Source organism: Salvelinus namaycush, chromosome 32 (genome assembly GCF_016432855.1).
Source record: "Salvelinus namaycush isolate Seneca chromosome 32, SaNama_1.0, whole genome shotgun sequence".
NCBI classification, from domain to species: Eukaryota; Metazoa; Chordata; class Actinopteri; order Salmoniformes; family Salmonidae; genus Salvelinus; species Salvelinus namaycush.
The window spans coordinates 16,974,715-16,987,424 of NC_052338.1; the positions used below are offsets into that span (position 1 = coordinate 16,974,715).

The window sequence follows — 12,710 nt, forward strand, 5'->3', positions numbered from 1 at the left end:
ATATTTTTTTTGTTTTTTATTGTTTTTTTTTGTTTTCAAGGGGGGTTGCTAAAACAGTACTAATAAAAGCTCAGCGCACTACTTTTGTGAGAATATTTTTTTTATTCATGTTTTTCAGGGGGTGCTGCAGCTTGTCTGATTTGAAGATGATTGTAATGTGTACTTTTCTTGAACTTTGCAAATAAAGAAAAAGTAGAAGGAAAAATGCCCTAATATATCAAAAGGACAGTAACCTATTCATGATATATTGTTAGGTTTGACCGTTATTCCTCTTCAGCCAATGCTTGTTACCCCATTAGAACAGCGCAATACACACACACTTGGTGGCGCGCACTCGTGTACCCACTGTGTAAAAAAAAAAAAAGGAGAGCGCGCGCTCAGAGGCGGTCCGGTTGTCTCATTCTCTCACAGCCAGAGCGGATAACGAAAGCGGAGACCAAGATCGAATAGAACGGTCGAGCAACACACGGGATATAGCCTACTTCAGGTGTTGATAGAACATTGTTTGCGTCGACCGTTTGTGCGTCAACTATTTGGAAGGTAATCTCTTTCTGAAACATTGAAACAACTGCACATTGAAAGTAATGTTTAAAGACCCGATAGCCCCGGATAAGAACAATATCCTCATATGGGGGGGGGGGGGTCTTTGGTGCCTAGATGACTCTTCTTGATGTGGGCACTAAAAAGCTTCTCAGTTAATATTTCACTCAAGCTGCTGCGAACGATTTGTTTTGTGTGTCAGCGTATCTTTAGGCTATGAGGGAACATGAGGGTTCTCCTATTACTGTTGGGGTATTCATTTTTAGGCCTCCTCAATTGCGTGGGGTGCACGCGATGTGAGGGCTGCTCCCCCAGCAGTAGACCTACTGGCTCAGGTACTGTGACAGCCCCGCGTGACAACAGGGATTATTTACACAAGAAAATAAAAATGTGCTCATCCTTATCTGTTGTTGTATGAATGACTGTGAGACCAATGCAGCACGGGATTTGTTACTTTTCAGCTGTTTTTATCATCACCGGTCCTTTTCAAAAGGAGAACACTGAAAGTGTTTAAAGAGCCGATGGCCTGGGAGAAGAACGATATCCTCATTTGGGGGGTTGCATTGATGGTGTTATGTTATTGTTACATGTATGTGCGCCCATGTCTTTGATAGCCAAATCTCACAGTATTTCAATTGATCATAAGTCTTTAACTTGTCAAATAGATATGATTCATAGAGTAGAATCAATCAAATAGAACAGAAACATGTTTCCTAGAAGATCATGCATTGTTATTGTATGCTTAGCCTATTAACAACACTCATCAGTTGCCTCAGTAGAAATCACCAATCACTGCATCAGGAGAAAAATGTGTTAATGCATCCAAATACTTGGATGTGCAGATTGTTGCCCAACGGATTCTGAGTGTTCATGACCAAAGTGTGTGTGGTATAGCTTCACTTTGCATTGATTGAAGATCTGCTGTCTGTCATCATGCTCTTTCTGGAATGTGATGCTCATTTCAGCAACCATCTGCTCCTTTACAGTAGCCCTACACACACAAACACACACACACTGCACACAACCCCCATTTACTCAAACAACTACTTCTCATTCTGTGAATGTTTAAAATGCACAGCTTCACCTTGAGGGCTCATATGGTATGTTGGGAAATTACATTTCCTCAATGCGACCTTGTAGAAGGAGCTTTGATTATAGAGGCTGTAGTGTGAGCTGGTCTGTGGGGACATGGAACCTGCCTGCCTTACTATAATGACCTTTAAAAGACCTGAGACCTAGGAGGGGAACAGTATTTAATTCTGTTGGCTGTGGCTGGCTGGCTGGCCGTCTCTGGTGGTTTGGTTTTTAATACTGTACTTCTAACAGAATAGCCACTGACTGAAAGACAACCACCGAACCAATAGGATTCAAACCTTTGATTGCTATATCTTTAGTCAGGTGATAAGCCTGCTTTGTAGGGTGTGTAGGGAAACCCCAAACCCGACTTATCTGTGTGAAACCCGACTTATCTGTGTGTGTGTGTGTGTGCCCCCGAATGCATGTGTGTCCCAGTGCCAGGATGTCCAGTGAGGTGCAGCCCAGCTCGAGGCCAGAAGACAGTCCCAACACAAGTGGAGGCAGCTGGGACGCGGAGCAGAGAGAGGTGGCCCCTCCGGGTCAGGAGCAGGGTCAGGAGCGAGATCAGACAACGCCCAAGAAGAAAGAGGCCAAGATATCCAGCAAGACCGCTGCCAAGCTCTCCACCAGCGCCAAGAGGTATAGCTGCAATTCTCTCTATTCTATTCTGTCCATGTAGGTTGTGTAAGGAAGTGTCCTTGATGGTCTTGTTCAAAAGTACTTCATAAACAGTATAATACGGAGATGATATTGACTCAGATGCACCTTGAAGCAGTGGATTTATTATAACCATCAATGGGTTATTATGAAATTCAATGGTCTGTGGGACATTAGAGAAAAACAAAGTGTTTGTGTCACAGAGAGAGAGCCCATGGATGCGTGAACATGAACAAGGGAGGCCTGCATGTTCTGTAATTAGTCCATTTCCCCCTGGATTCCCTCGTTCATTCCCTCATTTATTCCTCCCTCCATCCTCTCTTAACAGCCTGCAGCCTCATCAGGTAAAGTTTGCCACTTCAGGAGAAAATACTGTAGATGAAATTACAGAGCGTACTGTGCATTCAAGCCTGGGAACGACTTACTCCATAACCGTGGTGATTGTATTACAGTTATACAGCCCCTTGCAGAAAGACGTCTTTTCCCACTGCCTATAGTGAATAGTAGGGCACAATGATTTACCCTCAGTCTCCTCTCATCATGAACCAGAGAGTTTATTATCAATACAAGCACACAGAGGAGATGAGGGGATCTGCTGTCGTTTGTTCTGCCATCGCTCACTCGCTCTTTGAGGTGTGGTGCCTACCTGTCAGCACTCCTCTGTGTGTGTCCGTGTGTGTGTATGTGTGCACATTCCTCCATGGCGTGACATTTGGAGCGGAACGAGGGAATGAGTCGACAGCGACAGGGATGACAGGTTAAATTAACAAAAGGACCACCTGAGGTTCTCTCCTGCTCTGAGCCGTGGTGGTGGTGGCGGCGGTGGTGGTAGTGGTGGTGGTGGTGGTAGTGGTGGTGAGCGGAGGGGTGCCCTTTCTACTGATGTTGTGACGCTTCCCTGTCTCCTGATATTGGAAGGCTGCTTGTCGTTGTCCTCTCCCATGGCTGCAGCTGACTGTTTGTATAGCTCATCTAGCAGATGTATATATATTTTTTAAAGTATCTTATATATTTGTATATTTATTATTTGTATTATTTTTTCTTTTTTGTGCATTTTTAAACAATATTTATATGTTCATATATTTTATTTTATTTATTTTTATTTTTATTATTTATATATATATATTTAAATATTTTTTATTTATTTTACCTTTATTTAACTAGGCAAGTCAGTTAATAACAAATTCTTATTTACAATGACAGATAGTAACAACAGTTGTTGCGAGCATTGTGAATAGATGATTTAGGGCCAGGGGCCACATGAAGCGTCTCAGACTAGGATCAGTTTAGCCTTTTAGATCATAATGAATCAAATTGTTATGGACAGGGAGGACCTAATTTACATCATCACCCCTACTCTGAGACGCATTATACATTCGGAACTAGGCTTATATCTCAAAATTTTTATGTTTATGATTATTCATGAGAGTAGCAGGGGTTAGAAGCAAAATTATTTTCCAATCGTTTAGGGAACAGAACCATTCTTTTTTGTTGTTGTTCTGTTCCACTGTTCCGACCAGGAAAATAAATATCTGAACCAGTTCGAACACCAAAAAAGTTATGTTTTATATCGTTCCTTTCTGCTCCTTTTTAAACCTCTGAAATCAACATTAAATTGATCAGTGCGGATAGAGCAGCAAGCTATATTTAGTTGTTTACATGCATTGGAGAGACAAGTGTAGGGCGCGAGGTGCAACTGAAATTTTGCGGGTGGGGGGAAAGCGAGAGAGGTTGGCTTGAGGCATTGGGCATCTTGTTATGACATGCATTATCTGAATTAGGCCCACAGAATTATACCTACGGAGGAGCGACTTCTATGAGGGAACTTTGAATGTCTTTGAACATTCAAGAGTTGGCTTAATGTGGGACCAATTAAAAATCTCTCTCCCTAATTTCTGAATCACGTTTGTAATGTCAGTAGGCTACAGTAGCTTATGCTTCGGAGGGGTAGGTAGCTTACACATGCACACACACTGCTAAAGATTTTCAGCTGGCAGGCAGACACTGGAATAAGTTTCTGAGTGACAGAGTGAGTACTTTGCATAGGCGCTTTGTTGCGTTTTTTTGTGGCACTGGGAAAAAAATTCCAGGAATGTAAAAAAACAGTATTAAAACCTGTTCCCATGCTTTTTAAATAACAGTTCTGTTCCGGAACAGTATAGATCACTTTCGTTCCCAGTTCTGATTCTTTTCTGGTTTTTGGTTTTGTTCCCTGAACCAGTTCCAAACCCTGGAGATTAGCTTGTTGTCAGTGTTGTCTCAGTGTGAGTGGAATATTGCAGCCTTAATGGACGGTGAAGTCATTGATTGTAAAAAAAAAAAAAAAAAACAGCATCTGGCTGTTAAAATCCTCAGAGCAAATCATTGGCATAGTTATGTAATGAGCAGTGCTGTGTATGGCAGTGAAATGTGAACCCTGTCTTGATCCCGTCTACTCACTAAACTAAACCTTTATTTAGTTTAGCTGTTAGCTGTGGAAATGATTCCAACATGTAGGGAGAGAGGAAGGGGGGAGAAAGTAAGAGAGAGGGAAGGATAGAAAGAGGGAGGGGAGAGTAGGAGAGGAGAGAGAGAGAGACTAAATCAGTCAGATTTATTCCACCCTGTCATTAAAATCCTCATCTCAATATCAGTTTCATAATTGATTTGTCCAGAAAGCAAATATGACTCTTTTACACAGCAAGGCCTGTCTGTAGTCAATGTCAATTTGCACAGGCCCATGAAACAAGATGAGGAATTCAACAGTGCGTCCCTATATTGATATAGCTTGACAGGATGTATTCCTGTATTCAATCACAATGCTAGGAGCTCATTAGGAAATCAATAAGTTATTCAGTGTGTAGACAGGATTTATATAACACACCGGCTAGCTAGTATGTCGTGTGTGTCTGTGTGGGTTTAGCATTACGTATATATAATCTGTATGTGATGTTTGTGTGTAATGTATATAAAGTGTGTGTGTAACATGTGTTCCTCCTCATTCCCCAGGATTCAGAAGGAGCTGGCTGAGATAACCTTGGACCCGCCACCTAACTGCAGGTAGGAGCTTGTTCATTGTCTGTTTTATGACTGTCTGTACTTCAGTGTGTGTACAGTGCCTTCGGAACATATTCAAAGCCCTTGACTTTTTCCACATTTTGTTAGGTTACAGCCTTATTCTAAAATAGATTAAATAGTTTTTCCCTCATCAATCGACACACAATACCCCACAATGAGAGTCTTTATGTTCCTTTTGGCAAACTCCAAGCAGGCTGTCATGTGCTTTTTACTGAGGAGCGGCTTCTGTCTGGCCACTCTACCATAAAGGCCTGATTGGTGGAATGCTGCAGAGATGGTTGTCCTTCTGGAAGGTTCTCCCATCTCCACAGAGGAACTCTGGAGCTCTGTCAGAGTGACCATCGGGTTCTTGGTCACCTCCCTGACCAAGTTCCATTCTCCCCCGATTGCTCAGTTTGGCTGGGCGGCCAGCTCTAGGAAGAGTCTTGGTGGTTCCAAACTTCTTCCAATTAAGAATTATGGAGGCAACTGTGTTGTTGGCGACCTTCAATGCTGCAGAATTATTTTGGTACCCTTCGCCAGATCTGTCCCTCAACACGATCCTGTCTCCAGGATGCACCTGAGCTCAATTTCTAGTCTCATAGCAACGGGTCTGAATACTTATGTAAATAAGGTATTTCTGTTTAAAATGTTTAATACATTTGCAAAAATGTATAAAAAACAGTTTTTGCTTTGTCATTATGGGGTATTGTGTGTAGATTGCTGAGGATTTTTATTTATTTAATCAATTTTAGAATAAGGCTGTAACATAACAAAGTGTGTCAAAAGTCAAGGGGTCTAAATACTTTCCGAAGGCACTGTATATTGTGTGTGTGTGTGCACATGTGTTTGTGCGTAAGCGTGTTAATTGTCTGTTCCGCCTGTTTTATGTATCTGTGACACCTGAGGCACTCTGTCAGTCTGTGCTGTGCATGGCGGAGAAGGAAGGGGGATTGTGAAGGGCCTGTGCTGTGCTGACTGAGTCACTCAGATGAATGGTATACAGGTATACATTACTGCAGTGCCGCCTGCATTTACAATGCAGTTTGTCAGTCTGTTGGGCTGACTGTGAGATGAATAGACCTATCAGAGCTGTGTTCATGGTGAGTCACAGCAAAAGAAGAAAGATAAGTGATTGACCTGTGTAACGGCTTTCCTCCTCCTCTTCATCCGAAGAGGAGGAGCAAGGATTGAACCAAAATGCAGCTTCTTGAGATGACATGATTTATTAAATTCAAGACGAAAAAACACGAAAACACTTTAACAAACTACAAAACAACAAACGACGTAGACGCACCTGAACATAAGAACTTACATGACACGAAGAACGCATGAAACAGGAACAGACTACATAAACCGAACAAACGAACAAACAAACCGAAAACAGTCCCGTGTGGCGCAACGTACACAGACACAGGAGACAACCACCCACAACAGACAGTGTGAAAACACCTACCTTAATATGACTCTCAATCAGAGGAAATGAAAACCACCTGCCTCTAATTGAGAGCCATATCAGGTCACCCTTTAAACCAACATAGAAACAGAAAACATAGACTGCCCACCCAAACTCACGTCCTGACCAACTAACACATACAAAACTAACAGAAAACAGGTCAGGAACGTGACAACCTGATTGGCCAGTAAGTTTACTACTGGGAGCACTCTAGTTATGTTGCTTGCCGCTACCGCATTTGCGCCGACTCTTGCGGCTGGGAAAGGCACTCTTTCAAATTTTCAATGCACAAACACACTAGCTGAGGAGAGAAAGGGAGATAATATGAATTTGTGTGATCTGAAAAAGGTGTGGGTGATTCAGAGAAAATCAACTTCACGACTAAAAACACTCCCGTGGCAGTTCTAAAACCATTTCCGCCGGAGCTATACAGAGAATCTCAATGAAGCATACAATCATATTCACTGACAAAGAGCTAAAGGGAGATGGGGAAAATAGATTTCAGACATGACATTGAAAATGACATTTGTATGAAAATGGGTTATTTGAAGAATGTACATTATGAAGCAGTTTCATGACGAGTGGATTCACTTCGGCGTCAGGCAGCGGCAGTTTGGTCACCTCAGAGAGGTGTGTGAGAGAGAGATGAGTGAATAATTGGCCACAGTCTGCTGGAGTATCTTTAAGTACAATGCAATGTGAGGGAGCTCTGACAAACTTGAATTGTAGATTTCTGTATTGAATCCCCTTGGGGTGTTTGTTCATTCTTACAGAAACTAGCCCAAGCTCCCCTCCAAGTCTTCTATAAACACATGTGTAGTTTTCTAGTGTTTGGTTTGCAAATGTTGACACAACAATATAACATTTCAACATGTATTTTGTGAGATAAAAGCAATGAGCATGAATAATATTTTTCATATATGGATGTAATAAACCGTTTTATTTATGGTAGCCTACACAGTACATTAGAAGTTATGAGGCTAATTTCCTCTTGTTTTGTACTGTATTCCTTTAATAGCGCTACGAGTAGAAACATCCACCTTCTGTTTATCAAATGCTGTGTGTGTTCTGCCTGTCCTCACCGACTAATTGACGTGACAACAGTGTTAATAGTCTCTGTAGAGGAGGACGGGGCGGGTGAGAGGCGTCAGATGTGAGGGAGCGGACACTGTAATACACACAGCTCATTAGCTTCTCTTTATTTTTCTCCATCCTTTCTTCTGGCGTCTGCAGCGAACCGCTTCTGCTCTTCCTCCTCATTCCAATAAAACCCGACTCCACTCATCATGATCACAGAACACCTCATAAACATTCTCTCACTCTCTCCCTTTCTTTTTCTCTCGCCCTTCCTCTCTCACTCTGTTTTTTATCCCTATTTTAAAGAGAGCAGAGGGAGTCGTGATACTTTACCCTTGGGAAAATAAAACACATCTAACTTTCATCGAAACGTGTCTCATTTGAAGAACATATTTCGCAACATGTTGAAAGTAAGCAGGCCAAGCAGGCAGGATGTGGATTATATATTATGGGATGCTAAGGGGATATTTTCTCTTTTTTTAATCATCTTTGTCACCTGAGCAGAGAGTAATTCATTGAATGTGAGAAGTGCTCTGCAAGGCTATGTAAATACCCCCTCAACAGACACATTATATTGCCTCACTGCTCAACACGCCTTTTTACCTCCGTGTGTGTGTGTTTTTGTTAATTACCATATCCTTTCATGATGGTCCTGGCAGCGTTTTGATAAGAATCCCCCATTGGCAGAAGGAAACAATGTGGATATCTTGGAGGATTGGCCATGCTTTCGTTCTTTCTCTCTCTCTCTCTTTCTTTCTTTCTATCTTTCTTTCTTTCTTCCTCCCACTCTCTGCCACTACTCCCCCCTCTTTCTCTCTATCTCTCCTTCCCTCCCTTCCTCCACAATCCCAGGAACATTGTGTGTTAGCGTGTTGTTCCAGAGTAATCCATTCTGAAGACCAGTAATCATCTCCAGACATCACAGTGATGACTGATGAAGTGATGAAGTGAAATAGAAAGTATTGATGCATATCATAACGGGGAAATACAAAGGAGAAAATATCTAATTCCACACTGTGATTATCAGGGTGGTGGTGCTGTGTGATTGACTAATATATGCCTCAATTAGCTTTGCAATGTAATTGACTTGCAGCAGTCTCTCTCCCGGTTTCAGACATACTCCGATATGAGCATTCAGATCTGATTCTTATCATCTTGTATATATACTGTAGATGAAGATGATACAGGAGGCTGGAAACGGCTGGGTTAGCTCTTTCAGAGAGCTAACCCAAAGACTTGACGAAGACCTAAGGCTGGAAACATTTTCAATAATGCACAGGGGAGGGAGGAAGCATACATGACAGTGTGCAGAGTCTATTTAAACCTTTGCGGAGCTTTTTCAGAGACACACAGATTTCATGCATAACATGAACAGAGGCTGCTGTGGAGCCCTCCTGTTTCTGGGTCTGAGTGATGTAAGGTGGAGCCCTCCTGTTTCTGGGTCTGAGTGATGTAAGGTGGAGCCCTCCTGTTTCTGGGTCTGAGTGATGTGAGTTGGAGCCCTCCTGTTTCTGGGTCTGAGTGATGTGAGTTGGAGCCCTCCTGTTTCTGGGTCTGAGTGATGTGAGGTGGAGCCCTCCTGTTTCTGGGTCTGAGTGATGTGAGGTGGAGCCCTCCTGTTTCTGGGTCTGAGTGATGTGAGGTGGAGCCCTCCTGTTTCTGGGTCTGAGTGATGTGAGGTGGAGCCCTTCTGTTTCTGGGTCTGAGTGATGTGAGGTGGAGCCCTTCTGTTTCTGGGTCTGAGTGATGTGAGGTGGAGCCCTTCTGTTTCTGGGTCTGAGTGATGTGAGGTGGAGCCCTTCTGTTTCTGGGTCTGAGTGATGTGAGGTGGAGCCCTTCTGTTTCTGGGTCTGAGTGATGTGAGGTGGAGCCCTCCTGTTTCTGGGTCTGAGTGATGTGAGGTTACCTGTGTTTTCTGGTGAGAGATGGTTAACCAGTCTTTGTCTAGGCTGAGTAGATGGCTGTCCTTTTAGTGCTTCTATTAGAAGTATCTGCATGCTTCCCAGCCAAAACAGTTCAGAAGAGTTTTTTTTGTTTGTTTTGGACTTTGGTGAGGGGTTTTTCGGCTGTTCAGCGCACAATTTCTTTCTTGAGACCAGCCAAAGTTCGATAGCCGAAGTCTATGCACCTTCGTCCGTGATTGGTCAACTGTAAGGATTCTTCAATAAATGTACAATTGTGCGAATAAGATCTCCTCAGCAAAAAAACGTAAAAATGTATGACAGATTTCTTGAGTTATCGTATATATAAATTCCGACAATTTTTTTGAAAGTGTATACTGGCTCCGGCGTCTCAAAATGCACATACAGTACTTTTGCCGCTTTTTATGCGAGCACACTCGTTTTGTTTGCCTAGCCGACATAAGCTAGCCGCCAGCCGAACTGAAGCATGCTGGCGCCTTGAGGGAGGAAAGGAGGACAGAGGAAGGAGAGGAGAAGGGGGAGGCGAGGACAGACGGGGGGAGGCGAGGACAGACAGAGGGAGGCGAGGACAGACAGAGGGAGGCAAGGACAGACGGAGGGAGGAGAGGGCAGACGGAGGGAGGAGAGGAGGATAGGACAGAGGGAGTAGAGGAGAGGAGAGAGGAGGGTGAAAACAACAGAGGGATGAGAGGAGGGCGGAGAGGACAGAGAGGATAGAACAGAGGGAGGAGAGGAGGGTGGAGGGGACAGCGGGAGGAAGGAAGGAGAGGAGAGGAGGACGGAGACTAGTGAAGGGAAGACAGAGGGATAAGAGGAGGGAGGAGAGAACAAGACAGCGTTTTGATTATCGTGGTGGCGGTAGAAGGGGGGTTCTGATTGGTGTGGTGTAGTAGTAATGTGTCACATTCCACTTCTCTGACATTCATCATACATACCAAGCAGTCATTTGAACTGCTCTCATGTGGAAAGTATAAATGTATAAACAGCACACACTCACATATCAACATGATCAAGTGTCTGCTTGATGTCAGTATAATCATTTAATATGAAGAGTGTTTACTTGGTAGATAGTGAATGAGTGATTTGTTCAGGTCAACTCATATGAATTTAGTTTTTACGACTAAACCAACAAACCAGCAGCAAGCCAAACAGGCAATCCCAGAGTCCACAGGGAGACTAAAAGTTCAAGCACTTAGTCGTTTTTAACGAGAGAAGAACATCATTGTAAAAATTACTCTGAGAGAAAGAGAGATTAATTAAACAGTCAATTTGGAAGCATTGGAGTGCAACTGCTATTGTTATGATATGCTTAGCATTCCATGTTCCACATCATTACGCTTTCTCTCAGCTAGGAGGGTAGGATGTTATTGCCAGAGAATTCTAATAGAATTCAATCAGAGGGAGTAATATGTCACCAGAAATCCATGAATAAGCAACAAGCTTTAAATGTTTTTTTATGAGTTCAAGGGGATGTTTGGAGTCTAGCCTCTCCTTTCGGCTGTAGTAGTCTCTTTTATTTGAATTTGAAGGAGAGGTGAGGTGAGGGGAGGGGAGAGGGAGAGAATATAGTCATAGTCCCATCTGGTCCACAGAAGCTAAGAGAGGCCTAGGAAGATTCCTCCACTTGCTGTGACCTCACACTATGGATCTAATTACCCTCAGCTGGGTGGAGGGCCTTTCTCTTCTTTGCTCTTCTGTTCTCTTTTCACAGACACTCTACATGTCTTTATCTTCTCTCCCACTCTCTCCCGCTCTTCACTCCCTCGCTATGCTTCTTCTCACACACTACAGATCCTCATTTCACCATTATAATGTCCAATTCACCAATCTCCATACTTTCTTTTTTGTCTGTCTGCTCTGCCGTTAGACACAGTTGATTAAAGCCTCTGACGAAGTGGAGTTATGTGACTGATGTCACCAGTGTTATTATGAGAGATGCTCATCGTGTCTCTGTGTTGGGTGAGTGATTATCCCCTCATTAACATGCTGCCTGCAGTATCCTTTGGTAGTCCATAGACACAGACATCATCATCATCATAATTTTATCATGTTTGGCTTATACTGTCTTGTGTAAGTGTGTGTATTGACGGTCCCGTGTGGCTCAGTTGGTAGAGCATGGCGCTTGCAACGCCAGGGTTGTGGGTTCAATTCCCACGGGGGGACCAGGGTTCAATTCCCACGGGGGGACCAGGATGAGTATGTATGAACTTTCCAATTTGTAAGTCGCTCTGGATAAGAGCGTCTGCTAAATGACTTAAATGTAAATGTATTGAGGAAAGGAGAACCCGCTGAGGTAGAGAAAGAAGGTAACAGAGCACACTTGTTGATAAGTCTACATTAACAAAATATTTATTTTTATTTAACCTTTATTTAAGTAAGCATGTTAGTTAATAAACAAATTAGGCACATTTGGGCAGTCTTGAGACAACATTTTGAACAGAAATGCAATGGTTCATTGGATCAGTCTTATACTTTGCACATACACTGCTGCCACTGCTGCCAAGAAATAAGACAAAAAGACAGAAAACTTGAGCGTGCATAACTATTCATCCCGCCCCCCCCCCCCAAAGTAAATATTTTTAGAGACACCTTTTGCAAATAAATACAGCTGCAAGTCTCTTTGTGTATGTCTCTATAAGCTTGGTACATCTAGCCACTGGGATTTTTGCCCATTTTTCAAGGCAAAACTGCTCCAGGTCCTTCAAGTTGGATGGGTTCCGCTGGTGGACAGCAATCTTTAAGTCATAGCACAGATTCTCAATTGGAATGAGGTCTGGGCTTTGACAAGGCCATTCCAAGACATTTAAAAATGTTTCCCCTTAAACCACTCAAGTGTTGCTTTAGCAGTATGCTTAGGGTCATTGTCCTGCTGGAAGGTGAACCTCTGTCCCAGTCTCAAAACTCTGGAAGACTGAAACAGGTTTCCCTCAAGAATTTCCCTCTAT

The 12,710-nt window shown here is 43.0% G+C and overlaps 1 protein-coding gene across 1 annotated transcript in view; it reads left to right on the forward strand.

Annotated features, from left to right (window-relative positions):
• Positions 1 to 397: 397 nt before the first annotated feature.
• Positions 398 to 12,710, forward strand: part of LOC120027343 (ubiquitin-conjugating enzyme E2 E2-like) — a 41,287-nt gene continuing 28,974 nt past the window's right edge. The window contains exons 1-3 of the mRNA XM_038972260.1: positions 398 to 540; positions 2,053 to 2,256; positions 5,263 to 5,313. Of these exons, the coding sequence (XP_038828188.1) occupies positions 2,060 to 2,256; positions 5,263 to 5,313 (248 nt within the window). The 5' untranslated portion in view covers positions 398 to 540; positions 2,053 to 2,059. The remainder of the gene's footprint in view (positions 541 to 2,052; positions 2,257 to 5,262; positions 5,314 to 12,710) is intronic.